General features: G+C 36.8%; 4 protein-coding genes across 11 annotated transcripts; 1 reads left to right on the top strand and 3 right to left on the bottom strand.

Moving 5' to 3' along the window:
- Nucleotides 1-50: 50 nt before the first annotated feature.
- LOC103321170 (2-thiocytidine tRNA biosynthesis protein, TtcA) lies at nt 51-3,235 on the bottom strand. The gene is made up of 10 exons (XM_008222952.2): nt 2,945-3,235; nt 2,637-2,751; nt 2,378-2,520; nt 2,147-2,266; nt 1,693-1,805; nt 1,519-1,611; nt 1,372-1,412; nt 1,155-1,221; nt 903-1,014; nt 51-702 (listed from the first exon to the last, which is right to left on the bottom strand). The coding sequence occupies exons 1-10, from the start codon at nt 3,047-3,049 to the stop codon at nt 538-540; spliced, it is 1,074 nt and encodes a 357-aa protein (XP_008221174.2). The 5' UTR covers nt 3,050-3,235; the 3' UTR covers nt 51-537.
- A 431-nt stretch (nt 3,236-3,666) lies between these two features.
- LOC103321167 (Ubiquitin-like superfamily protein) lies at nt 3,667-11,593 on the bottom strand. Of its 5 annotated transcripts, none has more exons than XM_008222949.3 (18): nt 11,322-11,593; nt 10,602-10,735; nt 10,244-10,361; nt 9,534-9,632; nt 9,320-9,435; nt 9,117-9,200; nt 8,630-8,815; nt 8,482-8,551; nt 8,253-8,407; nt 7,358-7,522; nt 7,194-7,265; nt 6,772-6,892; nt 6,391-6,672; nt 6,150-6,301; nt 5,840-6,037; nt 4,869-5,498; nt 4,159-4,314; nt 3,667-4,068 (listed from the first exon to the last, which is right to left on the bottom strand). In XM_008222949.3, exons 2-18 carry the CDS (start codon nt 10,728-10,730, stop codon nt 3,997-3,999), a joined length of 2,805 nt encoding a protein of 934 aa, XP_008221171.2. In that variant the 5' UTR covers nt 10,731-10,735; nt 11,322-11,593; the 3' UTR covers nt 3,667-3,996. The 5 variants fall into 5 exon arrangements, with proteins under 5 accessions (XP_008221171.2, XP_008221169.2, XP_008221170.2 ...); XM_008222947.3 differs by having other exon boundaries at nt 6,391-6,702; XM_008222948.3 differs by having other exon boundaries at nt 10,602-10,782; nt 11,322-11,562.
- A 611-nt stretch (nt 11,594-12,204) lies between these two features.
- LOC103321166 (Zinc-binding alcohol dehydrogenase family protein) lies at nt 12,205-15,149 on the top strand. 4 transcript variants are annotated; one of them, XM_008222944.3, is made up of 11 exons: nt 12,205-12,337; nt 12,447-12,616; nt 12,771-12,907; nt 13,029-13,075; nt 13,206-13,531; nt 13,683-13,765; nt 13,860-13,935; nt 14,065-14,129; nt 14,305-14,400; nt 14,650-14,814; nt 14,916-15,149. In XM_008222944.3, exons 2-11 carry the CDS (start codon nt 12,562-12,564, stop codon nt 15,033-15,035), a joined length of 1,170 nt encoding a protein of 389 aa, XP_008221166.2. In that variant the 5' UTR covers nt 12,205-12,337; nt 12,447-12,561; the 3' UTR covers nt 15,036-15,149. The 4 variants fall into 4 exon arrangements, with proteins under 4 accessions (XP_008221166.2, XP_008221165.2, XP_088900924.1 ...); XM_008222943.3 differs by having other exon boundaries at nt 12,210-12,337; nt 12,442-12,616; XM_089044798.1 differs by having other exon boundaries at nt 12,248-12,337; nt 12,481-12,616.
- A 6,511-nt stretch (nt 15,150-21,660) lies between these two features.
- On the bottom strand, nt 21,661-24,385 carry LOC103321371 (neutral ceramidase 2-like). The gene is made up of 6 exons (XM_008223171.2): nt 24,228-24,385; nt 23,622-24,151; nt 23,409-23,534; nt 23,144-23,207; nt 22,561-22,730; nt 21,661-22,446 (listed from the first exon to the last, which is right to left on the bottom strand). Exons 1-6 carry the CDS (start codon nt 24,355-24,357, stop codon nt 21,895-21,897), a joined length of 1,572 nt encoding a protein of 523 aa, XP_008221393.2. The 5' UTR covers nt 24,358-24,385; the 3' UTR covers nt 21,661-21,894.
- Between the last annotated feature and the right edge of the window lie 3,448 nt (nt 24,386-27,833).

The raw sequence follows: 27,833 nt of genomic DNA on the forward strand, positions 1-27,833 counted from the left end.
TTTTTTTTTCAAACCCACGGATATAATTTACAAGTAGCGTACATCCAGTATAGAAAACTCAAATCTTTTCATTGCTGAAAATCTTCTGACAAAATTGGAAGCTACTACACGCTTGAATCCTATGAGTAGGGTATACAAGTACAACTTGGCCTACAAATACTCGAGGGCCAAAACCAAAATTACATATTTAGAGTTAGTAAAATTCAAAACACCTCAGGCCTCTTACGATCTGATACCGAAAAAAAAGTAATTTTACCCACTACATCAAAACCATTACAAGAGTTGCAAAGAATTTCCTGCAATACTACCAAATTACAGGTGATATGGAATCTCCACCGGTCTTTCTACTCTGCAACTTGTCCGGACACGAGGAAAGATGAAGTCCGTTCCTCTGGCAACTCTTTTGGGTGTCTTTATCATTCTCGTCTCGTCACAATAGCCACATGGAACATTGAAGTACTCATTTTGGTCTTTGAAATACTTCCCTTGGCCATACTGAGACAATCATACATTTATACAATAGCCTTGCAGGTTATATCAGAAGTCCAAAGTTCCACACTGTTTGCTTTCGATGCTTTTGGTTCCATTATTTTTCTTTGTATCCTTCTTATCATCGTTATTAAGTCCACGAGTCCGTCCAATTCCCAGCTTTGGTAAACCCCTATTCAGCCCCTCAAGCAAAACACAGGCCTTACACCATTTCTGCACAATAAAACAACAAATGTTCAGATTGTCTAATAAAATTATGACCACACACCAATAAATGTAATTCCAAAACTTTGGGACGATTGCGATATCTTGCTTAGCCAGCCAGCTTTACCCAGATAACGAAAGTAGATTGAGAATTTAATATTAACCAGATATAGCCATGTTTACCAAGGTGAATGTAGTAACAAACTTACCTGGCTTGAAATGTAACCACACCGTTCACATGTCCCCTGCTCTGGCATTTTTGTAGAAGTGGAAATTCTGAAGTTCTCTCCTGATTTGATGATGTCAAGTATGGCTCTAGGTCTTCAGTAGAAAGAAGTGCAGGAAATTGTCAAAAAAGTATGGAATGTGCATACAGAAGTCTGATATGATTAAATTTTGTGAAAACTACAATGCCAACAAGTGAAACATTGCCTAAACGGACTCAGAATAAGCTAACCCACCTGATTCTTTCCAAATCCTTGATGAACTCGCGAGCAAAACCACGATAAGCATTGGGTGAATAAATGCCTGCAATTTTGACAACAATGGCTTATGAGATCTAACCAGGAAAGCACAAAAACATAGAATATAGTGGCAAGGGTGGTTGGGAGGAGTGAAAATAACAGAGCAAGACTTGAGCAAAATTATCTGAAGGAGCTTAGAGTAAAACTAAATTACATTCGGTGGAGAAGTAGTCCAGCCTCTTGAAATATGCATACGTGCAAATCTAGTTAAGGCTTCACAACTAAATCCAACTCATTATTAAGATGAATAACAGTGATCAAAGAAAGAAATCAGTATTGAGTATTTCAGCAGTAAGGATATATAACAATCTCTTTCTCAAAAGTGTATTTAAAAGGTTTGCATCTTGGAATTGGTCCATCTTCACCAGTGACAATTGAAGTGCATCTACTCAATCTACAAAATAAAACCAGCAATTCAGCTCACCACATAATCCAGCTGAGGAAAAAATAATAAAGAACAGCCTCAATGAAGTACCTTGCAATGTCACCTCGTAATATGTTCAACAGAACTGTTTCAGCAATATCATCTGCATTATGTCCAGTAGCGAGCTTGTCTACCTTCAACAATGCAGCACCACGATCGAGGGCCTTAGAGATAAAAAGTTAAATACATTAAGTTGAATAATTCCATATAATCTCTCAAAACCAAAAAACATTGTCCATGCCTTGCATGCTTAATGACACAGAAAGCTAATCTATGCTAGAATTTATAAATTATAAGATGTTATGGGAAACAAGGTTGTGTGAACAGTTTTAGACGCTTTAATTGCTTGTTCATAACTAAATAATAAGCAGCACAAGTTTCTGTGGAGTAACCACACAGCTTTGATGTTGTCAAAACATAGGAATGCTGAAGTCATGTCTAAATACATGCATACAAGATTTCTAAAAAAATACACAAGCAGTCAATTTCCAATAAAAGCAAATACCTGACGACGAAAAACACCACAGAAGGTGCAATTATTCTTGAGACCAATCATCTTAACTATTTCATCCATGGTCCACCCATACAAATCCTTGTACGAGACTATTTTTAGAGGCAAACCATACTGAAAGTAGAAATTTTGAACAAGAGTCGATTAACAGAAAAAAAAAAAATACATGAAACAAAACAAAAGCATTACATATGACCAGCAACTCAGAATTGATATTCACTTCACCTGGATTTCATTTCTTTTGACGGTCTCAAGAGAATCATCCCTGTAGCCAGTAATGCCCTCATCCACTGACAACAGGAAGAGATCCAGGCCGTAATTGTGCCGCCTATTCAATTCCGATAACACATAAGCAAGGACAGTGGAATCTGACAGTATTAAATAACATAAAAAGCAATTATCAGAAGAAAAGCTGAGGTCCACTTAACTTTTACAATCTAATATGACATTAAGTAGTATTACAAGCATAGCTTGGTTAGTTTACCTTTCCCACCAGAGGCGCCAAGGGCAACTCGCTCACCAGGCTTAAATAACTGGTTTTCGACAATTACCTGATGGATCTCCTCCTCAAATACCTCATAGAAACACTCCCTGCAAATCTTCATAAACAATCATCGATTTCAATTTTGTTTTCTAAAGAAATAAAAATACTCAGGCGGTTCTGTTATAGGGTTTTATAATAAACGCGTACCACAATACAGTTGACGAGTTTATGTATATCGTCTCAGCTTCTTGGCAAACAAACAGAAGGTAGTTTAAATAGGTTTCCATGATCGGAGTAGGCAAAATTACCTGCTCTAGGGTTTTGGGCCTCTTCAGGGCAGCTTTTTTCTGATGACAGAGGCAGCACAGGCGAGCCCCAGCCTTCTTGGCCTTGACGTCGGCTGACTCCTCCATTCAACGTCCCTGCACTTGGTGGAAACTCCGGAGCTGCGAACGAGAGATAGTCACAAACAAGAGTTCTCACTTTTTTTTGGAAATTCACAACTGTCCTCTCAGAAATTGTTTACGACTCAATAGTCAATAGTTAATACTAGTGAATATGGAACTTCTGCAGAATAGTTTTCTGCGCGCCTCCTTTTCTCACTTCCAAGTTGATTTTAAGTTTTTCGTTTCGAAAACACTCATTCGATTCTCTATGTTTCAGAAAGGCCTTGGCCTACCAATAACCCAAAAAGAAAATTAAAAAACACTCATTGGATTCTATATGTTTCATAAAGGCCTTGGCCTTCCAATAACCCAAAAGGAAAAGGAAAAGGCCCTACGCCTCCCAAATGGATCGGATTTTGATCCGATAATCCGTTTAAAATCCAAATTTTATGATTCATTTATACGCCGAATTTGATGTTGCTATAATTTGATTTCAGCGTTTGTGTGTAGCACCATGGATATTAATGTAGGAAAGTGGCTGAGCTTCATTAGCTTATATTCTTGAGTGTTTGTGTCCAAAAGTACGATAACAAAAAACTGAATCATTAAACATTTATAAGAGGCATTACCAGAAAATAAAAAGATAACATAAAAGAGAACCTCTTACATATCTTTTTGTAGAACTGAGTGGTCGAACATTACTGAAAAATTATAAGTTAATCTGATGATGTGCTTGTTTACAATAAAAATCAATTAAAAATTTATAAAACTGGTTCACACAACAACGAACCAGATGGTAATATATCCAAAGCAAATCAAATCCCCAATCCTAATTTGTACATCAGATTCTCGACAACCTGTAAAACAAATTTCAAGCGACAGCTTGTAAAAGATGAGCAAACCCACACTCCCGCATGCTGACCAACAATGGGAATCCATATTCCATAGCAACACCCGCCCGCAAAGCAATAATATTAACACTTGTCCTGCCCCGAATTACCCTCAAGACGTCTACATATGTCCCTTCGTAATATCTCAACGTATTCCTGCACATGTGGAAAAGAGAAAATTATCAAAATATGGTAAGGATAGCATCTTCTGAAGAAGAGACATATGTCAAAGCATAGAACACATACTCTAGATAGACCATCGTCCCTGCACAACTCATCCACAAGTTCTTGTGGACTGCTTCCTCTGCCAGACAGCTCAACTGAATTTTCAACTACAGCGTGAAAAACATCTCCTGGTGCATTCAGGTTCCCAATCCTCTGAACCACTTCTTGCAGGTTAATCTATAGAGCATTTAACGGAAAAAGAAAAAAAAAATTACAATTCATGGCTTAATTCAGAAAAATAAATAAATAAATAAAGAAAAATAAACCAACACCTTATGCATATCAATTGATTTAGGTCCGAATAATCTTGGTTTTGCATCAGATATAGGGTAAAAGTAATAGTTCCACAAACAGACTACACATACAGAAGTTATTCTCCAGATACAAACCATACCAAGCAACCACTCCAAAATCAACTTTAATTCCCATGATAGAAGCAGATAATGTTAAGAGTGAAACTTAACATGTGCATGTGAAGTAAAACACCGCATTTATGGCAAAAAATGAAGAAGACAACGTATCTATTTTTTTTAAAAAGGAGAAATTTAATTCAAATCAGTATGAAACCTAGTATATGCTGATTCACTATAACTCCTAGTCTAGGCATTAAATTCCCTCTCAAGCTAAGTAAGTGGTCCATGCAGGATTTGACCAGCAGCACATAACAACTAATATCTGCAATCTAGAAACGAGCTTTAGATGAATATATAAGTTATGAAGTCCATACAAACCTCAGGATTTGGGACATTATCATCTCTGCTGAGACTTCTCTCATTGTATGGTGGATGAGATTCAGGTTCCAAAACAGGGTTTGGTTGGCCGAGAGTGGACCCAGCCCCAAGGGCTCGAGATACAATGGGCATCATTTGTTGGAACATCCTGGACATGTCAATCCCGCCACCTTGGCCTCCAAGTCCTGCAAACATGTTTCCAATATCTTGGCTGTCAACCTGTTCAACAATCTGATTGACAGCATTCCTCATCTGTGGACTCTGTGTAAAGCTCTGCAACATATTCCTCAATGCATCAGGAGAACCCACTCCAGTTTGCTCTGAAACACCTGCCAATAAACCATTCAGGGCAGGACTACGCAGAACCTGAGACATCACGCTTCCCATATCAACTTGGTCAACAGGACCTTGCGCTCCCAATGTTCTACCATCTCTGACCGGCCCAAAAGCAGGGGCTGTTTGTCTTGCAGGCGCATCACTTGTGCTCATCCTACTTACAGCAGAACCACGAGATGCAAGAGACTGCAAAACTTGCTGACCACCTGTTACTTGCTGATTCTGATTGATGGGAGCACTAGCCATTCCGCCATCACCATTCTTGGCCAGTGGTTTTTGCTGCCTGCCTTGTCTCTGATTGGATCAATGATAGAGTCTCAGTCTCAATAAGAATCTGAGTGTAAGCTGATTGCAGATTAATTTTTTTAATTATTTATTTTTGTTTTGTTAGGTGGGAGCCTAAAAACAGACAAACCAGTAGAATCTACACCCTAAATGCTTACCCAAGCACTACATCCCACATAATATGGCCTAATATTTCTACTTTAATGAACTGCTGAAATAACAGTCCCAGTAGCCAACTTACCAAGACCAGCAGTAAATGCATAACGGAATAATTGCAGACCATGAGACACAAATTTTATTCAAGCTCATTTCTTGCTTAAAGCTATAAAACGGATGCATAAATATCATACCTTACGGTCCAAAATTCCAAGTCCTAATCCAAGTGGAACAGCTTTTGTACCCTCAGTCATATCATGCTTCTCACTGGATTGTGGACCACTTTCTTTCTCATCTTTTCTCGCCAAGGTATTTTGTCCACTTGAAGAGCTTAGAGGACCTCCAGCTGGGAATCTTGAATCATCTTTCAAGGTAGGAACACTTCCTGAATCCTGAGAATTACTAACTTTGTCAGATTAAGGTTGGGGATTGGATTACATCAACGAAAGAATCAACCAAACAACCATAAAAAGGGGGACTCCAAGAATGCGCGAAAAATAATACCTTCTGACCTCCACCTTCAGATGTGCAACCAGGTATCGGCACACTAGATTCCCCAGCTCCATCAACAAATGCAGTACTGGGCCGTTCACTTCCTGCATCATTACGCAATTCAAAGCCAACAGATGAACTCTGAGCATTGGGTACCTCTTGACCTGATTACAGAAGAAAGAAAAAAAAAGAGCTTAGGAGAACTAGAGTGACTATGTATCCACCAGAATCCAAAGCACATATGGCAAGGTACCTGATTGAACTGCGTCTTCTCCTTGCATATTGCCAACAAAATTTCTAATATGTGAATTGAGTTCAGAAACAATGGAGGAGAGTGAGGAGTCGGAAGGTGGCTGTGAAGCAGAAAGACCTGGTTGTGACACACCAGAGATTGCAATACCAGTTTGGGATGTTGGCATAGTGGCAGCAATTACATTTCTCACTGGCAGCACCCGTGCACCTGAATCTCTAGAACCAGACCCATTACGATGTTCTCTCGGCATACCCTCCCCATTACTTCCCCTAGCACCACCAACTGCAGAAACCATTGGCGCAAGTGAGGTACCTGATGATAAAAGCGTTACATTGCTACATAAAAGGTACATAGGCCAAGTCAGTGATGAATTTTGCTTACCAGCATGTATATGAATGTTTACATTCCTTGGAGCACTTCCAACACCAACAGGACCAAAAGTCATAGGATTTGATTGAGGTACAGAACCACCAAACATTGTGCTTGTTTGAAGAGGAAAAGGCTGCAAATAACACACAATTCACCAGGCTCAGTTGACATCTAAGCCAGCTCAATCATTTAAAACAAAATTACCCAAAGCTCAACAAAAGGCCATACCAACAAGCAGTAGAAAATGCCTTGATAAAATGACTAGAGTTATTGAACTAATGGCTATTACTTTTAACTTCTCCACTACATTATATCAGGGTTACTTCCCAATCCTTATCTTTTTCACTGGATTCATTCAGTTATGACATGTCTTGCTTAATCCATATGTGATATCATGTAAAGAAAATGAACTCATTATATACACATCAACGAACCTGGACCATTATGGGATTAGGCCCTGATGGGGAAATATAAACTGAAGGCCCAGAATTCACAACAGCTTCTCCCTGCAGATTTTTCGGCCACAATAATTGTAAATGACTATACTCGATTATTCACATATTTACACCAAACATATTGAGATACAATAAGAACATACAGGAGACTGTCCCATACGAAGTGTCCAAATTGTCCGGCCAAGCTCAAGGAAAAGAGCACCTAAATGTTGCATTGCAAGCCCTACTTGCATAAATTCTGTCTGAATTTGGCCCCTCACAGAGGGATCTGAAGATGCTCCTTCTTGCTCCAAGCGTCCTGCAATGTGCTACAAAGTTGCAGCAAATTACAAATTAAACACATAATCAGTTAACACATACACTACCAAAGGATGAAAAGGTCCATCAATCACATTTTAACATATATCTTTATCAGGATAGAGCTTTCAATTTAATAGGGGAGTACATAGGCATTTGGAATTACATAAATAAGTTCTAAAACTTTTGGATGAATAATGTTTGGCATGTGATATGACCAAAGCACTTTCTTTAGCTTTAATCTTTTTGTTACAAGGTGCTTACACCTAATTTTATCGAGATATGTCGTCATTCTATCCAATGCAATTGACATTGAATTGGATTGGATTTCAATCCTAGGTTGGATTGAATTTGATTCAAAAATCTACAAACCGATCAAGATTGGATAGTTCTTGTATTTAGGGATCCAATCCAAATCAGAAACAACCAAACTGGACAATGTTTGGACCATTGAATTGGATCTTGAACACTGAAACCCATACCAGGGATGTGCTCTAGAGTGTAAATTAAAGGACATATTCCCTGTAACTTCTAGGCATTTGGCACCACTGTTATTGAACTATCTTCAAGCCCTAAACCCTTCTAACAAATGAGAAAGTTAATAAGTGTTAAGACTAACAAATAATTCAACATAACAAAATGATGACTAGGGCAATTCCTGCTGTGTGCATATGTATCACGACCGTAAACAATGAAATCAACAGGGAAAAGCAAACTTAAAAGACTTCTAAGGAAAATTACAGATAGTGCAGAAACAGCATGACTGCTTAGAAGTCGCTCTGCATGACGAAGAACAATGCCCAATGCTTCAGGTGTGGGCATCCCCTGTGCATTGGAAGGTAAATTCACCCTCGGCATGTCTCCTGTGTTTGTTGCAGATAAATTTGGCTGGTAACCTACATAAATCAGGAAAGTTAGCATACGCAGTCATTTCTTACAGAATAATAACAGAATGCTTATGCTTTATCACCATTTTGTGTCAATGCCTGCTCCATTCTGTTCATAAACTCAGAGAGCGTATTCAAAGAATCTGGAATTGGCTGAACAGGAAACAAAAGACAATAAGCAGTCATATACATGTCACCAACTGAAATATGACCAAGACATCATAATAATACCATATTCAACGAAGGAATTGGAAATGCTGCAGCTGCAGGACTTTGCACAGCTTGAGGAAAAGTTGGAAATGGTTGAGCAGGAAATGCCTGTCCAGACTGTGCTTGATTTCCTCCTCTGTTCAGACCAATGACATTATGCAACCCTTCTGCATCATTTCCGTGAGGTGACTGGCCAGAATTGTTTGACTGCAGGAAAACCAACATAACTACATTAATGCTATTGCTGTCCATATGAGAATTTATACTATCCTCCTAAGGAACCAAATTACCTTACCCCTTTAACACTTGCTACATTTTCTTCAGTTTTTCAAGATTACAACAGTTTCCAAAAAAAACTAATAAAAAATAATATAGCTTAAGTTGCAGATGCTAAAATGGTACTTTAATCAATTTATTTTATACAGACCACAAGTGAGAATTTACAAACAATTTTCATAGATACATTAGACACGTCTGGTTGTAATTTCAAGGAACATGCATTGCTCACCGAAGTAGTGGACTGTACGTTGCCTGTAACATTAGTTGTAGCCTGGGTGCCGACTCCAATAGAATTCAAAACTGCACCAATAACCTACTAAGAAAGAACATAGCATAATGAGCTTCTAGAAGTACCACTTTAAGAAACCCTTCCTGGCCAATTTATAAATACAAAGCCCATTACTTTCACAAAACAAGAAGCAAAATACGAACCCGACTAAGGTCAGGAACAATGCCTTCACCTTGGTCTCCAACATTAAATGTCCCAAGGACTACGCTGTGTGATATCTGTCCAATGCGACCACGAGGAACACCACTAGCCTCATTTCCTGCCAAATTACATCAAGAAGCTTATATAATCTCTTAGGAGGACTCTGAACCTGAAATTGCAGTACCAACATTTCCCAAAAACGAAATACTCAATTACCATTATTCACATGTGGGTCGCCAGAACTTGTCCCAGATGAAGGTTGTGACTGGGATGGTTGCCTTATAACTAAGTGCAACGTATGCCCATTTTCCAAATCTGGAAGAGGTTAAGGAATTATATGCTGAAACTGATAAGTAAATGGGTAAGATGTGCGGGACAAACCATATTACAGGACAACAAGGATCTATCATGAATACATTAGAGTTAGGACTTGGGCGGTCCCAAAAGGTTTAGTAATAGAGCTCAACTCAAGTGGTGGGATAAACAATGATTAATGTAATACCTAAAAGAGTTTGATAACAAAAAAGGAAAAAAAAAATGTCATACAAGAGGCTTCGTATGTCAACATATGTATTGTGATCACAATACATTAACCAACCTCAAAGCTATAACTGATGTTAGGCACAGATCAAATTCAGTAACTCTAAATTTCAAGCATACTCCCTGAACACAGAAACACACTAAAATGATCAAAATATTTAGCAGACCTAGATATGGTTCTTAGCATAGTTGGCATATCCAAAAAGGACACAATCATCCCCACAACGGTTAAACATATGCTCATGTATGCTCATATATATATGTATATATGCATGCATGTATTTACATATATCAAAGTTGTTGCAATGTCATAATCTCAGTGTTCTTTTCAACAAAAAAATCTCAGTGTTAATTCTATATACATCAAAAGTGAAATGGTAGGATACGATACTCAGAGAGAGGATGATCATCCTTTAGCACCTTTCCCCTGAAAATCAGCCGCTGCTGACCAACTGGAACACCTATTTGATTAGCTATTTTTTCCTTGAACAATGAAACTGGCATCTGAAATAAAAATTTATAATCACAAATATGTATAAGAAACAAGCCTGAAGAGATCATATTCTTGATGTACAAACATGTAGCTCCTAGAAACTGGTTAACAGTTTGAATATGGAAGAACAACAAAACTATAACCCATATAAGCAAGCACTATACAAGACATCACCAAATACATAAACAGTGATCAAAATATTAAAGTTAAAACAAGAAAAATAGAAATGCGAGAGGAAGACATGAGCTCACATTTTTCTCCACTTGAAAACTATATATCTGTGAGTCTAAAGTCTTAATATTGATCTCAACAGTTGAATCAGAACTTTCCCCAGCAACGTTGCCAGAACTAGAGCCTTCACTGGAGTGCTGATTTGCCATGCTAGCTGAAATGGTTTAGAAAGTAACCTCAGTTTCCAATTTTAGTAGCTACCTGTAGAAGCAATGGAACACCATTTTCTTTTTTAACTTCAAAGATAAAACTTCCTGATAGTACAAAATGTGCAGAAACAACACGGAATTTGACAAGCATAGACCAAATTCAGACACGGTTATAGATGGGCATATAACATCCCAAATGGCAGGCCATACGTAGTGAAAAATTCATGACTGCAACCTGAAGGGAAACGCTACAGAGAGAGGGGAAAAAAGTAGAAATTGTCTGATCCAAAACGAAATAGAATCCTGATTCTATTGCTATCTTAAGCTGAATCTGAAGTTTCAAATAATATAGGGAAATGACAGATGACAGAGCAACGCCAAATATCTAGGGTTTTGCAGTCAAACCCTACAAGACTCATATTGATTTGGCATTGCATTGGAACCTTCAAATGCCGGATTCAAGATATTTGGGTTTAACGTTGGCATGCACCCCAATATCACGGGCTACATATATATATATATCGCGGTGAGACATAGGAATTCCAAGATTTTGTTTTAAAAAGTTGATCTTCGAAAAGCAAATCTACATACCAGAGAATCCTTTCAACCCCTACGGCGATCACAAGCCCAATCCTCGGAAAGTCCGATTCCGGTTTCGCTGTCTCTGTAAGCCCTTAATTATAAACCGTGGAGGACGATGACTACGATACGTAGGAGAGAAAAGAGCCTGCAAATTTTCAAAGCCCTAAATGTAAACTTCGGGAAATTTCGGGAACCTTCGGGTCCTGTAAAACGAAAGTCGCACTACCTAGCTACTACCTATTGGCGTCTAATTTGTTTTTGCTTTTCGTCTAGTTATTATTAGAATGGCTTAAAAAACAAATATTCTTTTTAAGTTAAATTTAGGAAATGGCATTCACTGGTAATTTAAATTTAGGAATTTCGATCAAAATTTAGTAATTCTTTTTTTGTCATAATTTAGGAATTTCTGAAATATTATTATAAAATAGTTGAAGGAATAAGCGCAGGTTGAGTTGAGGGTAGATAGATAAATTCACAACAGACAGCTCCAAATTAAAAATAAAAATAATATCACAACACAACCAATGAGGTCCGGCATCAGTGATCAGTTAAATGTTAGGGTTTTGCCAAAAAAGAACGTAAAGTATTGAGCTCCCTTTATTTTTGCACTCTGAAAAAAACCCACAATCTTTGAGTGGGAAAGAATTTAGGACATGTATTATTTACACGATAAAACAGTAATTCTAGAAATAAATTAATGATTAAACAGATGGAGTACTTAAAAGAAAAAAGTATTATATTATTATTATATATCTGTTCTGTTTGATTTGATGCCACCCCTGACCACATAAGACGCACATGTTTTGACACCTGACACTTGAGTTGAAATTGGCTAATTTTCGTGTAAATTGTAACAACCAAATATATTATAATTTATAAAACTGTAGCTCTGTAGCTGTACTAATACGACTTCCATATTCATTCGAAAACGCCTGCTCTGCATATAATTTCATAATTCATTCATTCCAATTCTCCAAACGACTTGTGCATATTTACATGAGGATACAGAAGATAACATCATACCAGTAAGAAGCTATTGTTAGTTTGTCTCTTTCCTTGTTTTTGTTTGTTACATTTGTCTCTTTCCTGTACCTAATCATAGTTGCATCCAAAACCATTCGTTGGCCAGCGAAGTATCAGCTGTTCAATTTTCCAGTTTTAATTGCAGCTAGATTGACTGGAAGATTGAACAATAAGTCAGAGACGCAGAGAGAGAGAGTGTGTGAGTGTTTTTCTGAGCTAGCTAGCTATGGATCCTGAGAAGTCGTCAAGTGGAAGCAGAGGGAAGCCTATTCGATGCAGAGGTTCTTTTTTCATGAGCTTTTTAAAACCTTTTTCTTTGATTATTGGTCAACTCTCTTGCTTTGCTTATAAGTTAGAATGAATTGTCATATGATGAAAATCAAACTGATAACATTGTTGCATGCAATGCAAATCTGTGTGTAAAACAAACGGTAGCTGCGGTGAGTCGCAGACCAGGTGAGCCTCTAGTGATGGAAGAAATCATTGTGGCACCCCCAATGCCTCATGAAGTCCGCATTCGAATTATCTGTACCTCTCTGTGTCACAGCGATATCATTTTCTGGAAAATGAAGGTAGCTTATTGTCAGTCAATCAAAGAACAAACCCATACTTTTTCTTTTTTTTTCATTCAGAAGAAAAAAAAAACTAGTTATAAGAAGGTGTTGATGCTTATCCACAGCTTTTATTTGCTAGGACTTTCCTGGAATCTTCCCAAGAATTCTCGGTCACGAAGCCATCGGGTGAGCTCCAACCATATGGTTTTGTTATTAGCATTCGCATTTTTTGTTTCTAGGAATCACAAAGAAAAACTGTTAAATAATTCAGGGGAAGAATGAAAGACCAAAGCTAATATGCGAATATTCGTTGTAGGATTGTGGAGAGTGTTGGGGAGGACGTCAATGAAGTAACTGAAGGAGATACTGTCATCCCAACATTCTTGTCACAATGTGGAGAATGTGCAGATTGCAGATCGACAAAGAGTAACCTATGTACAAAACTCCCCTTCAAGGTCTCTCCTTTTATGCCAAGATACGAGACAAGCAGATTCACTGACCTCAATGGGGAGGTTCTATACCATTTCTTGTTCGTGTCTAGTTTTACTGAGTATACAGTGGTAGACATAGCCCATGTCACAAAGATTGACCCTGCAGTAACTCCAAGCAGGGCCTGCCTTCTCGGCTGTGGAATATCAACCGGTATTATTTTAATTTCCTTATGTTCTGGTCTTATTCTTGAGTGACTTGATGAGGTGTTTGCAAATTTTATACTTGAATTGCCTTCAGGAACCCCATCCTTTTCTCACCAAAAGTTACAGCACATTATGATATTTCTCAAATTTGGATTTAGGAGTCGGTGCTGCTTGGAGAACAGCAAATGTGGAGGAGGGATCTACTGTTGCTATATTTGGACTGGGTTCAATTGGTTTAGCTGTATGCATTTGCAGAACTTACTCAGGATATCTTTTTACTTATTTGACTGAGTGTATGAGAAGGCTCACATCACATCCATGGTTGAATTATCCAGGTTGCTGAGGGAGCAAGACTCTGTGGAGCTACTAGAATCATTGGTGTGGATGTGAACCAACAGAAATTTGAAATTGGTAATTGGATCTTATCAGAAGTAGTTGATTTTCCTTTAGGCAGTGAAAAGCTCTATAATCATGTGAATGTATGGCAGAGATGCCCTCCTTTGCGGGAGGAATTTGGATAACTGTTTCTTATTGACACAGGAAAAAAGTTCGGGCTCACTGACTTTGTCGACCCAGCAAATTGTGAGAATAAATCTGTTAGCGAGGTCTTTCTCTACAACTATTCATCAACTGTGTGGAGTTTTCATTACAGTGTTTTGTACTCTTATGCACACTTATTCTAGATATTGAAAGTGGGTATGCTTTTGTGGCTTGGTCGTTTTCCCCTGATTGACTCTGTTATTTAGCTAAGCATTGGCAGTTTCTTTTTGACATGTACAGGTGATCATTGAGATGACTGGTGGGGGTGCAGACTATTGCTTTGAATGCGTTGGATTGGCGTCATTGGTGCAAGAAGCTTACGCTTGCTGCCGAAAGGTCTCTGTCCGCCCTCACCCCTCTTCACTATCATAGCCTATCATTACTTTTGTTGAATTTCTTTCTCTTGCTGATATTTGGTCCTTTTAAGAATGTGTTCTACATCATATCGCTCCTGTATGCTGTAGTTGCTCTACATGACACCATATATATCCTAGTTTACGAAGTCTATGCGAGACAAGCAGGGTGTTTGAAGTTGAACCAACATCAGCTCATTGCTTTATACTGAATATTTTGTTTCAACTTCAGGGTTGGGGAAAAACAGTTGTGTTAGGTGTGGACAAGCCAGGGTCACAGGTGAGCCTCCCCTCTGGAGAGATCCTTCATAGTGGAAAAAACCTAATGGGATCCTTATTCGGAGGACTCAAACCTAAATCTGATATCCCTCTTCTCCTCAATCGTTACATGGACAAGGTGATTTAACAGCCAACTGTTATTCAAATTGTTTTTCACCTAACTTATACCTGGAGCTGGATACCCTTCTAATTTTTTGTTTGTTTTTTCCATTCCCTCAGGAACTACAACTTGATGAGTTTGTGACACATGAGGTGAGGTTTGAAGACATCAACAAAGCTTTTGATTTACTCATTGAAGGGCAATGTCTTCGATGTGTAATCTCTATGTGCAATGAGTAAATTACTTTTGTTAGTAACAGCCTTTACTTTAATATGCACTCTGTGCTAACAATAATCATGGACCTTTATCCATTACTGCAACCACCTAAAATAAATGTTCCTACATTGCTATTACTAATACCACTAAAGAATACATGATGCAGTTATGTATATATGACGACTTTTTATCATTTTAACAAAGGAATAAAATTCAAACAAGTTGTTGGGATCTCAATGCTCACCAAGGTTCCCGTTTATACTTCCGGCAGGTCGGAAATGAAATTGGCAAGCCCCCCACCCTACTAGAAAAGAGAAGCAAAATTATATTTGATTGATGACGGGATAAAATTGAAAGAAACGAGGTTTTATATACTGTACATGTGCTCTCGTCTCTTAGAGAGACGATCTCATATTCTCAGATTAATTTATTCAGGTCGGGTCTTATCGTTTTTGTGGGTTAAGCTCATTCAGTATTGGACCTTGCCTTAGAGCAACTTCACTCATTTGCCCTTAGTCATGGCAAGGGGGAGCTAGGACAGCCACTATTCACGTGAATAGTGGTTGCCCTTGCAAATAGTATTTTGTGTTTCCACCCGTTGCCATGGCTAAAGGCAATTACTATTCATTTTTTTGTTTTTTTCACAAATTTTTTTACCTCATTAATTAATTTGAATAAGATTTCCGGGTTCCTACGTGTCAATACTATTCATATCTCATAATCCGATAAAATTTTCAATTTCAAATTTTAGATAAATTTTAAAAAATTGGCTAGTATTTATAGAAAAAATTCATTAATTTTTGGGTTTTTTTATAAAAAATTTCGGAATTTTTTAGTATTTTATTGCAAAAAATTGGTTGTCGTTGGATTGGAGGAAAAATCGATCGGAGAGCTCGGACAACGCCACGTGGCAAAGAAAAAAATAATCACATGAGTGGGTGACGCTAGCCTGGCGTCGGCAATGACATCATCACCAAACCTCGTTTTGGACCTCGGGCTGAATTGGCCTTCGGGCCACCCTACTTGGTAGGACCCACGTGTTGCCCGAGCTTGGGCTCATCGCTGAAACGAAATTTTCATTTTTTATCCCCACCCGAGGCTCTGTGGCATGGGTGGAATGGCTCTTACAGAGACCAGTCCTTTTTTTTTTTTGAGGTATTGAGGACCGGAATCCCAAATCTTTAATGATTGGTATTGAGGGCCGGAAGCTCTCTACTTTTTTAAATTTTTTTCTTCTTTATTTCTAGTTCTTTCCCAAAAAATAACAAAATATATATTATTTTTTATAAAAAATTTAGTGTTGTATTTATCTCAAATTTATTGAACTGCATAGCGAGACGGGTGATGTATTATTAAGTATCTTAAAATTTTCCATTTGTTTCTTCGAATTTTTTCTCTTTGTAACCTTGCATTATGCTAAACTTTGAATTTGGTTCTCAAAAAATAAAAACTCTAAACTTTGAATTTCGTTGAAACTTAAGACAAATTAACAAAACATTGGTTTGAACGGCAGAGTTGGTCCATTGATTTTGGAGGCTCTGTGCAAATATGGATGTCGAGGCCCTATATATACAAGTATGAAGAAAAAAATCCATATAGAAAAAAAATTTCTGACACGAGAGGAACACATTCGGAAATAGCTTCCTATAAAAATTTCTTTTGTCACCATTCCAAATCACAGAGCTGATAAATTGATTTTCCAATTTCAATGCTTGGTGAATTCTCATGTGAATAAGGGAGGGAGAAAAGAACTGTGATTTTAGGGAAATGGCTAAAGCTTGGGTTTTTACAATCCAAAATTTGATTGAAGCTGAAGAGAAATGGCTTATTTTGATGGAGGAGAGTGAGAAAGACTTACTGAAAAAGAAAAGAATATTAGAATGGTTTTGCAGCTTGAGAGTTGGGAAGAGGAAAACACAGGTTTCAAACCATAATAAATAAATAAAAAGAAGAGTTGCAGCGTGAGAGTTGGGAAGAGGAAAATGAATTAAATTAGGGCATCTACTCTCTAAGTCGTAGAATTTGTTGATAATTAATATTCAATTCAATTTTGGTTCTGGTGCTTTGCATGTGGTGTTGTGGGGTGAATATTTAATATTTCACTTTTATTTTCATGTTTTAGTTAATTTAATGGGTAGACTTGAAAAATTTGGAGGCCCCTAAATTTTGGGAGCCTTGTGCCGTTGCACACCCCATAAGCCACATCTGTTGAACGGGTTTGCAGGGTAAATGAACCTCAAAATTAGGAAAATGACAAATTAAATAAAATTTGGTAAAGACAAATACGGCATTTTCACATTTCAAATTGGTCTGTATGCAATCAAACTAGACATAGGAATCGAGAGGATGCAATTTCAAGCTAAGACAAGAAACGACATTCATCTTCTAGATTTTACACATCGGCATTTACAATTATTAACCAAACATTCCGTATACTTTACCCACAAAATCTAACATTCTGTAATATTTATTCTTATAAATGTTTCACTCAAATTAATAAAGCACATGGAGTATTTTATGAAATTAATTAAAATACTTAAATACTAATTATCCACTAAATAAATAATAGTAATAATATAATTACTAATTAAAGTAATTAAATAAGGCTAATATCTTACTTAATTACAAATTTTAAACTAAACAAACTAATTTTATGTAAAATTTGTTTTTAAAAAAAGTCCAGTAATTAAGTAAGGATAATATAATATTTATTATAATTTAAAATAATTAATTACATTTTATCAAGTAATTTATGAAATTAATTAAAATATTAAAAAATGAATAATTCATTAAAGAATTAAAACATAATTCATAATTCAAGTAATTAAGTAAGGATAAGATATTTATTAATTACAAATATTAAACTAAACAAACTAAATTTCTATAAAAAAAAAAGTAACAAAAATAATTAAAAGACGAGTCCCAACGAAACTTTGCCGGCATAGGTTTATGCCGACTTTGATAGGTTTATGCTTTTACCATCATGGTTCTCTCACGAAACATTGTAGGCATAGACCTATGTTGACAAATATTCGTTGGCATAGACCCATGCAGGCAAATTTTCACTGGCATAGAACCGGTTACATCTCACTAACCCAAGATTGACATCGAAATCTTAATTGTAAAGCCCTAGGTCAATTTATGTGAGTATCTAAGCCTAATCAATTACAGGCACTAAGTGCTAGGTGAGTTCTTTTTTTATTTATTTATATAAACAGTATACCTGTGCGGCTATACTTTGGATTTTTTTAATAAAAAAGAGAACAGCCGGGAGGCTTTACTGGGGTTATGTTTTAAATTCTTTTGTATAAATAGTATAGCTGTGAGACTATACTCTTTACATAGACAATGTGATTTTTTTTTTAAATTGTTTTTCCCGATTTTTGTTTATCGACAATAGTATTTTAGAGCAGTATCCATTACTATTAGGCAATTAAACGACTCTCTGTTATCCCCTTTTGAGTTTTTACTTTTCCATATTTATTATATGTATAAAAAAATTTAATATTTTCACATTTAATACTCATATTGTACAAGTATGTATGTATTTTTCATATTTAATACTCTTGTTTTTTACAAAACTTTTAAATACACATAAAATTCACGTATTATACAAAACATACTCACATATTATTGAATAAAAAATATTTATTAAAATAGTTAAATACTAATTATTCATTAAGTACATAATAATTAAAACATTACTACTAATTAAAGTAATTAAAAAAGAGAAATTCAGATTATGCTATTTAATGGGTAAAGCCGCGCGGCTATACGTTAAAAAAAAACTATTTCTACAATATTACCGCAAAGCTATACTTGTGAAATATTAATATTCTATTAATAGGGTATAGCCGAACGGATATACTCCTTTGACAAAAACTCATGCTAGGCTTTATTGGGGTCATTTTAAAAAAAATTCTTTTTTATAAATAGTATAGCGTGCCAGCTATACTCTGGATATATTATTATATATTTTTTAAAATGAGTATAGCAGGACGGCTTTATTAGGGTCATTTTTAAAAAAATTCTTTTTTTATAAATAGTATATCTGTTTGGCAATAATCCATATTTTTTAATTAAAAAGAGTATAGCCGGTCGGCTTTACGGGTGGTCATTTTTTCAATTCCTTTTTATAAAGAGTATAGCCGTGCGGCGATCGACTGATTTTTAATAAAAACGAGTATAGCCGGCCGGCTTTACTGGGGTCTTTTAAAAATTCTTTTATAAAGAGTATAGCCATCCTGTGATTTTTTTTTCTAATTGTTTTTCCAGCATTATACATTACTATTATGACAATTACTCGACACTCTATTGTCCCATTTTGAGTTTTTACTTTTTCAGAGTTATTACGCACATATATAATTTAGCATTTTCACGTTTAATACTCGCATTGTTCATGCACGTAAATATTTTTCATGTTTAATAGACTTTTTTTTATACAAAATTTTCAATAATACTCACAAAATTCACGTATTATATGCAAAATACTCACATATTATTGAATTAAAATAAAATATATTAATATAGTTAAATACTTATTATTCATTAAGTAAATAATAATTAAAACATAACTACTAATTAAAGTAATTAAAAAAGAGAAATTCAGATTATGCTATTCAACGGGTATAGCCGATCGGCTATACCCTATTTCACAAAAACACGCGCTGGGAGAAAGGCGCAAGGTGGGTCCCCTTTTTTTTTATAATATAATAAATAGTCTAGCCGCTCGGCTAAAATAGAGTATAGCCGACCGGCTTTACTTTGGTTATTTTTTAAATTTCATTTTTATAAATCGTATAGCCGTGCGGCGATACTCCGGATATTTTTTAATAAAAAGAGTATAGCCGGACGGCTTGACTGGGGCATTTTTTTTAAAATTATTTTTTATAAAGAGTTTTTCATCGATTTTTGTTTATCGACAATAGTAGTTTAGAGCATTATCCATTACTATTAGGTAATTACAGAGTCTCTATTGTCCCCTTTTGAGTTTTTACGTATAAATAATTTAGCATTTTCACGTTTAACACTAGTATTGTACATGTATGTATGTATTTTTCATATTTAATACACTTATTTTTTACATAATTTTCTATAATACATACAAAATTCATGTATCATAACAAAATACTCACATTTTATGGAATAAAAATAAAATATATTTAAATTGTTAAATACTAATTATTCATGAAGTAAATAATAATTAAAACATAACTACTAATTAAAGTAATTAAAACAGAGAAATTCAGATTATGCTATTCAATGGGTATAGCCGCGCGGCTAGACGTTTTGAAAAAAATCTATTTATAGTATCGCCGCTCGGCTATACTTGTGAAATATTCCATTTGAGGCGATACTCGTTTCAGAAAAAAAACACGAGCCAGGCTCTGGGGGGTCCCTTTTTATCCTATAAATAGTATAGCCGTGGGGCAATACGCCGGATTTTTTAATAAAAAAGAGTTTAGCCGAACGGCTTTACTGGGGTCATTTTTAAATTATTTATAAAGAGTATAGCCTCTGTGATTTTATTTTATAAATAATTGGCTTGGACAATACTGAGCCTGAAGTTCCCAGCTCTTACTTGTCTAGGTAATACCATGCTCAATTCTCATGGATATTGTTTTTTCTTTTATCAGGATATGCTTTCTGTTTCGGTGGCATTGCTTAGGTTAGTGCGAAACCATTTGAGGATCTGGAAGACAGTGGATGCATCAAGATGAATGAAGACAATGTAGGGCCAACGATGCTGGGTTCAATAGCATCCCAGTATTATCTGCTGATTCTGAATATAATGAACTTCCTGTGCGGCATAACGAGGTAATTAGTCTATGGTTGTCTCTTAATTGGGTACTTGCTTTTTATTTTATATTTTTATGGATTCATAATGAGGCACACACTTGAGTGACTAGATCTGATAACCGTGGATTCTGAAAATGGAGACAATTAACACTTGACCTATACAACTAGCTTGTGACCGAAGTAGTATGAGTCAGTCCTATTTATTAAGAAAGTCATACGGAATACAATTTCTTCCTCCATACAAATTTGCTAACAAGAATATGTTTTTCTTTGCATACCACAAAGACAACAAAAAGTTCTACGTCAGAGATTACATCACAAAAAGTTCTACGTTTTATTCTCTTACCATGCATGAATTCTGCATTCAGGCACATTTCTCGCGGTTAGAATTACCAGTCAGTGATTACATCACAGACTTGAATTCAGTATTGGATCAAAGTATATGAATCCTCCAGGCCATGCTAGATTTATGCGCTAACAGTGGGTGGATTTCAAGCTCAATTACTACAATTCTGACTTCTTAGTAGTAGTACTTGCCTAGAATACTAGTGCAAATTGGGCATTCTGCCTTGTTTATGTTACTACATTCTACAGCCAGCATATGAGTTGATTAGTTAGAGATGTTAAGGGGCAACGCTGAGCACCCTTGAATCTTGTTAGTCCATGCCTCTTTCCTCTATTGTTTATCTTGTTAGTCCTCCAAGAGAAGCTCCTCTTTTGTGTTTTTCTTTTTCACAGTACATTAGCCTAAAAAACATAGAGGGCCATTTCAGCAGGACTCAAACCTTGTACAAAACCAGAGTCATTGAGGATTTTGTATTCTGAAGAATCAACTAGAAAATTGATGCCTGCCCATAGCAATTTAGTATTGTCTTATTTATGTAGATTATCTGGCCTGAGGAAGGGTTGGATGTGAGTTAACCAGACCTTCAGAGACCCCTAAAACATGAGAAATTATGACTTGCTCTTTAAAGCGTTGTTAGAAGGGCCACTTTGGAATTTAGCCATATTTTTGTCTGTAAGGATAATGTGCAGCACTTGCACTTGAACTTAAATGCAGGGAAGAAAATATTAAATAGATATTTAGGACACTGCAAATCCACTAGATGCGCCAGTGAAGTAGATATTGGGGGAGTCCTTGGTTTTCTTTGATGAACCAAAATGCCTTAGCCTGTACACCCCCGAATCTGCATCCCTTGGTATTTCCCATTCTATGGTTGCTGTGCCATATGAGGTACTGTTGTCTACTTTCCACTTGAAAAACAGGCAGAAATCGTCATCATCGTAAACCGGAACCCAATGTTTTCCTTGAAGCAGCTCTACCACTGCAAATGTGCCTTCTGTCAATAGGTCATATCTTGGATTTGCACTCCAAAATGTGGCAATTGGTCTATCTCCCTTTTTGAATGAGCCACTCTTTGGTAAAATGATATCTTGTTTCATATCTCCGAAGTTTGTATGCGGGGGAGGTAAGTCTCCAGTAGGTTCAAGTAAAAGTCTGAGTTGCACAGAGGAAAGATCTGGTGGTGAGGGACCTTTAGTGATTTTTTCCCCCTTTGCCATTGCTTTGGCTAATTTATCAAATTCTTGGATGTATGCTGATAACGTGTGAGGACCATAGAGAGTGGAAGCAGCCTGCAGATTCCATTATGCATTGAGAATTAATGTATGATTACGATCACTGCAAAGTTAAGTTATTGTTTCCCCTGGATCTATTTGGCGAAATTCATTAAACAGATGAGTACGTACCTCATATCGCTGTTGCGCGTATTCCTCAAAAGTTGCAATATATTGGGAATAAGTATTTGTGAGGCCTGCTATTACAACGTGGGTTTCGTCATCAAATTCACCATTGCTGTTACTTATCAATGTCTCCTTGACTGCTTCCCTTAGCCGCCGGCCCGCCATTGTGGTGAATTCTGCAAGGTTCAGAAGCTTAGAGCTTGTTGACATATGTCACGTGTGAGGGTTTTTAGGTTTTAGGTTTTAGATTGATTTGTGGAGTGAATTGTAAGGGAATTTCAGTATTGTTGGGACGAGGCTGCCTAAGTCTGTTGGACTGAGAGTGCTGTCCTGCCCTATCAAGACAAGTTCATAGGAACTAGATGCTGAGCTAGGTAAATGGGGTGGGGTTGAGGTTTCCTTGAATGTATAGTTATTTGGAGAAAATGGGCTTGCTATCTTGGTTAATGTCGGCTCTTTTGCCGAGCCGAGACCCAAATAATTACTAGTTATGGGAAGCAGTGGTTGCATTGAGCAGAGAATAGCGCACGTGCGATTAAGACAGACAGGCATGAAGTTGTGAAATTAATTAAAGTGACAGAGTACTAACCTCCTGGGACAGAAAGTATGATCAGCTTCCCCAATCTGAGCATTTGAATAGGAAGGATTGCAGGCTGCATTCATAACATTTGAACCGTAATTAGAGAGTGTTTGTCAGCCTGCCTGCCTGCCATGCTAATGCTACAATATTAATATTAATCCCTAGTTTCTAAGTAAGTAGTTGTAATTCTTAATAAATGAATATTATGTCTGAAAAGAAAATCCAATTGGTTTTCCCCCAACAACGCAAGTAACAGGCAAAAGTCCTGTCTTACCGCCCATGCATAAGGTACGAACATTTCGCCAGTGTCGAGCAGAACTGTCTTGGGCTTTTGGCAGTCGACTTGATATGGGGTAGGTTTTTTTAAAGCATCCCTCAGTTTTCTCCACAACTCATTGATCTGAAAAACAGAGGATTGGTTAAGATGTAGCAATACAAGACAAGACCAAAAAGTGAAGTGGTTTAGGCCAAAAGTGCTGTTGCTGACCTTTGTATCGCCTTGCTGGAAGCCGAAGGCACCGGGTCCATCTGTAGTCCCGGCGGCAAAACCAGGACCGAGCGCAGCGGGGCATGTTTTAACTTTCTCGTTTCCATCTAATAATTCAACCTCAATATCGGTGAAGTTAAGGTACACGTGGCGATAGTCAATAGTCCCGGTGAGTTGCTGTGTAGCCGTCGTGAATAGATGAGCGGCCTTTTGAAATTGTCTCTCCCCTATAATTTTGGTGCTGAGTATTTCATCTGGGTAGCCAGGTCCACGCCCCAGGCAAAGCAGGTCGTTCCCATGACAGGAGGAGTGATTGAAGTCGCAGGGTCTTCCAGAATCGGTGCAAAAAGCTCCAAGCACATTTGGGGTCACATCCCCAACATTTGATTGGCAAAAAGCTCCCACGAACAGCGACCCGTTGTTCTTCCTCACCTTAGACTCTCGGCTGCTTCTTTTACCGCAGAGCTTTCCTCCCGTGGCTTTCATGCTTTGCGCCTTCTTTATTAGTGATAATAGTGAGGCGCTACTATCTGCATTAATTAATGGATACACTTATATAATTACAGGGCTACTAATTTACTAACAATAAAAATACATAGTAATTACCAGCTGGTGTGGTAGAGGAAGAGTCGGAGCTAGTAGTAGACGAGGAGGAAGAGGAGGAGAACCAGTCCTCGAAGAATCGAGCAGCGGCACCTTTGTTGTCTCCACTAATGAGGAGGTTGTTTTTGCTCATGGAGGTTCCGTGGTGGCAAACCAGCTGAAAGCTCCAACGCTCTTCCCGCTTGCATCATCCACAAACTTCAACAGAGTCATGAGGGTGTCAACGTTGCTTGGATACCTGGCTCTCTCCTCCGCCGAGTTTAGCAGATAAGCACTTGGGCTCCTGTTTATTCCAGCGTTTACCACATCCCCTGTAAACCCATAAAAATCAACTCAATTCAATTCAAGTCAATTCAGAAAAAAGAGAGTAAAACTTGACTTGGTGTGGGGGGTGGTGGGCAGTGGCTAAGTCAGGATTTCATGTGTGTGGGGACTTCTTATAAATTATAAAAATTAAAAGTTCGAACTCACAATACATACGAAAAATAGTATATATATCACATATGTCAAGAATTTATTGCTTATTGGTTGCAATCATAATTGTCCTCGACTAAGGGATAGACAAATACATTTTAAGCAAGAAAAATTGTAAGAGATAGACAAAAAGTAGCGATTTAGCGAATATCTTTAAAGCCTTTTCCCCTATTAAACCCAATAGAAAGAAAAAAATCAAAATTTCACAAACTAAAAAAAACCTTAGGTCCCTTCATGCATTCATATCATACATGAAAAAATGTTTTATATAAAAATATTGACTAAGTATGAAAAATGGTTTGTCAAAATAATCATTTTCTCAGGATAATTTTTGGCGGCTTTTATTTCTTACACATCAAATAAGAAAACTTGATTTTATGGGATTTTAGTATAAAGTATATATTGACTTAATGAACCATCATTTTTAGCCTAAATCGTATTTTGCACTAAAACCGATTTTATATATTTTGATTTGGTGGGAATTTGATTTTCTAGTGTTTTTATTTGAATCCAAATAAGAGGTTACTTCCTTATTTACATTATAAACTTAAGTAAATGGAGTAATATAAAAATAAATTAAAGTAAAAGGACAAAAACGTTTACTTAAATGTTGAAAATGGAAATAAGGTAATTTGTACACTTGGAGTGCACCACCACCAACTGAGCAAAGGAGCAATTTGAAGCACCTCATTGTGCCTTAATAGTTCCACCACAACACACGTGGGTACATATCAAAACGTAAAGTATTTGAAATCATATACATATAGAAATACATAACAGTATATTACTTTTAAAATATAAAAAAAAATTTGAGTGAGAGCCCGGGAGCCACACTGGTTAGTGTGGCTCCGCCCCTGGTGGTGAGGGCGGGGGGTCAATGGTGCTCACCTTTGTTGATGAAAACAGAACCAGGCTTGAGGTTGTGATGAGCCTGAACAATGCTCTGCTCAATTGCATTCACAATGGCATCGAAGGATTGTTGGACAAACCCCAAAGATGTTATAGAGTAAACCAGATACTGCAGATAACCCCCTGGTCCAGCGTGAGTGTGAATCCCACTAATCGCCACATTTTCTTCCGTATACAAATCTCCAAACCTTCCAAATCAAATTTATATAAATAAATGGGAACATTAATTAATATCAACATACGTGACTAGTAAGTTGCTGAAAGTATACACCTTGATTTGAGTTTGTCCAGCACTTTAATGTTAACGAGTTGTGAAGCCATCCCAGCGTCAAGGTTAACAAAGGCAAACCTCGGTCCTTGGGAACTCTCGGCGACGATGAAGGTCCTTGCCCTGAGTCGGAAATGTACACCAGCAGTCGACTGGTCCATGTTGGCGTAACCCATCATGTTCACCCCGGCTGCTGGCCCAGTCATGTCATAGCTTCCCACTCCAATCAAATACCCATCGCCATTGCATCTCCTAATTACACCTATACCCACAATAATCATAATAATAAGTGATGAAAAAAGAGACGAGTGCTGCCCTTGAATTTTGCTTCTCGTCTTCATGTTTGATCTCAAATTAAACTGATGACCATAGAGCTGTACATATATCTTATATATATGAAGCTTGGTCGATACAGTGTAGAATTTATATATTTATTTTTGTTGGGCGCTGAATTCTCTTCTCTTAGTATGTAGCGATCACTTCCATGGCTGGCTTGTTTCAATCAACCCAAAACAAAAGTGGGTGCTAGTTTATAGTTTTTGGAGTCCAATAAGTTGGCACAAGAGCATCTATTCTTGGTTGCTCCGCCGCATGCAAGATAGATGAGATGGACAAGGTTTAGCCTTGTCCATTTTTGTGGGCTTTGGGTGCCTTTAGCCGCCATTTAAGCACATATGATATATGATATCTGATTTGGTTGCGTGGAAATTTTTATCAACACCCTATTGCTATTGCATGCTTCTGCACTGACTTATATGGTGAATCTCTAAGCCACATGAAAGTGAGTCGACCATGCCATGTATAATGGATATTTGAATCTGTCCCCACAGCCACTCACCCAAGTGAGTGTGCATCAACAAATGGTGCTTACCATAACTTTCCCTTGGTAGGGAATCATATGTGTCCGTCATTTTATATTCTATATAAAAAATATAAAATAAAAGGATAAATTTCATTCGTTGTCATTAGTTGTGAAGTCTAAGCATTCAACAAAATTATTAAATTTAGGCATTTTAAGATATGATAATGTTTGTAAACGGGGTCTAGTCAAGGACGGAACCATGAATTTTTGATGGGTGGATTAGCTAAATTTTTTAGTTTAAACTCTAATGACCTTTTTTTTTCATTGACTAATTTTCAATAAACTTTATAAGGCAAATACATATTAAATGTAACCCAAAAAATACACATTATCAAAATTAATGTGTTCAGCAATATAATTGAATGTGTACTTATTCACGTTTCTTGTTTTTTGGCATCAATCAAGACAAATACAAAGTGAAAAAAATACAAATAATTAAGTTTCACATATATATTAGTTGTGAACACAAGAAGAATATAATTAGGTTACTGATTTTTTTGAAAATATCTTCCCACTTATGAGTTTTAATTACCTATTGTCATCTGTAATTATGGGTTAAAAGACTTGTGAGAGTTTTTATCGAGTACAATGTTAAGAAGCTTTCCCTTTTATTTTGATGGAAAAAACAATTATTGACTTTGCCAACCAATAAAAAGCAAAAGGTTGCATGCTTCGAGGGGAAAAAAACAAAACCAAGGCTACTAAGCAAATGCATGATTCGCTCAATTTGATTGGAGGATTAGATCAAAGCAAAAGGCAGTAAACTTGGTGGGCCATATAGATGTAGGTAATATTTTTTTCTTCAAAGCTTTCTTAACCTACAGCCCACCACAATGTTGGCTGTAGTTCTCCCATTGGGTCTAGTCTAATAGATAAATACATTGATTTACGAACAAATGGTCTTAAATTCAAATCCACATATCACATCGGTAGTATGTGTGAAATCTCATTCCTTATGCAGTTTAGACTATCACAGTCCACCTCTAATACATTATTGTAGTAGTAATGTTCATCGTCAAAAAGCTTGGCATGGACTAGACCACCACACCAATACTGTCATCCATGAGATTGTTTCGGTCACTACTCCTTTTGTTCA

This window comes from Prunus mume, linkage group LG2, assembly GCF_029339155.1.
Source record: "Prunus mume cultivar Tortuosa linkage group LG2, ASM2933915v1, whole genome shotgun sequence".
NCBI lineage: Eukaryota > Viridiplantae > Streptophyta > Magnoliopsida > Rosales > Rosaceae > Prunus > Prunus mume.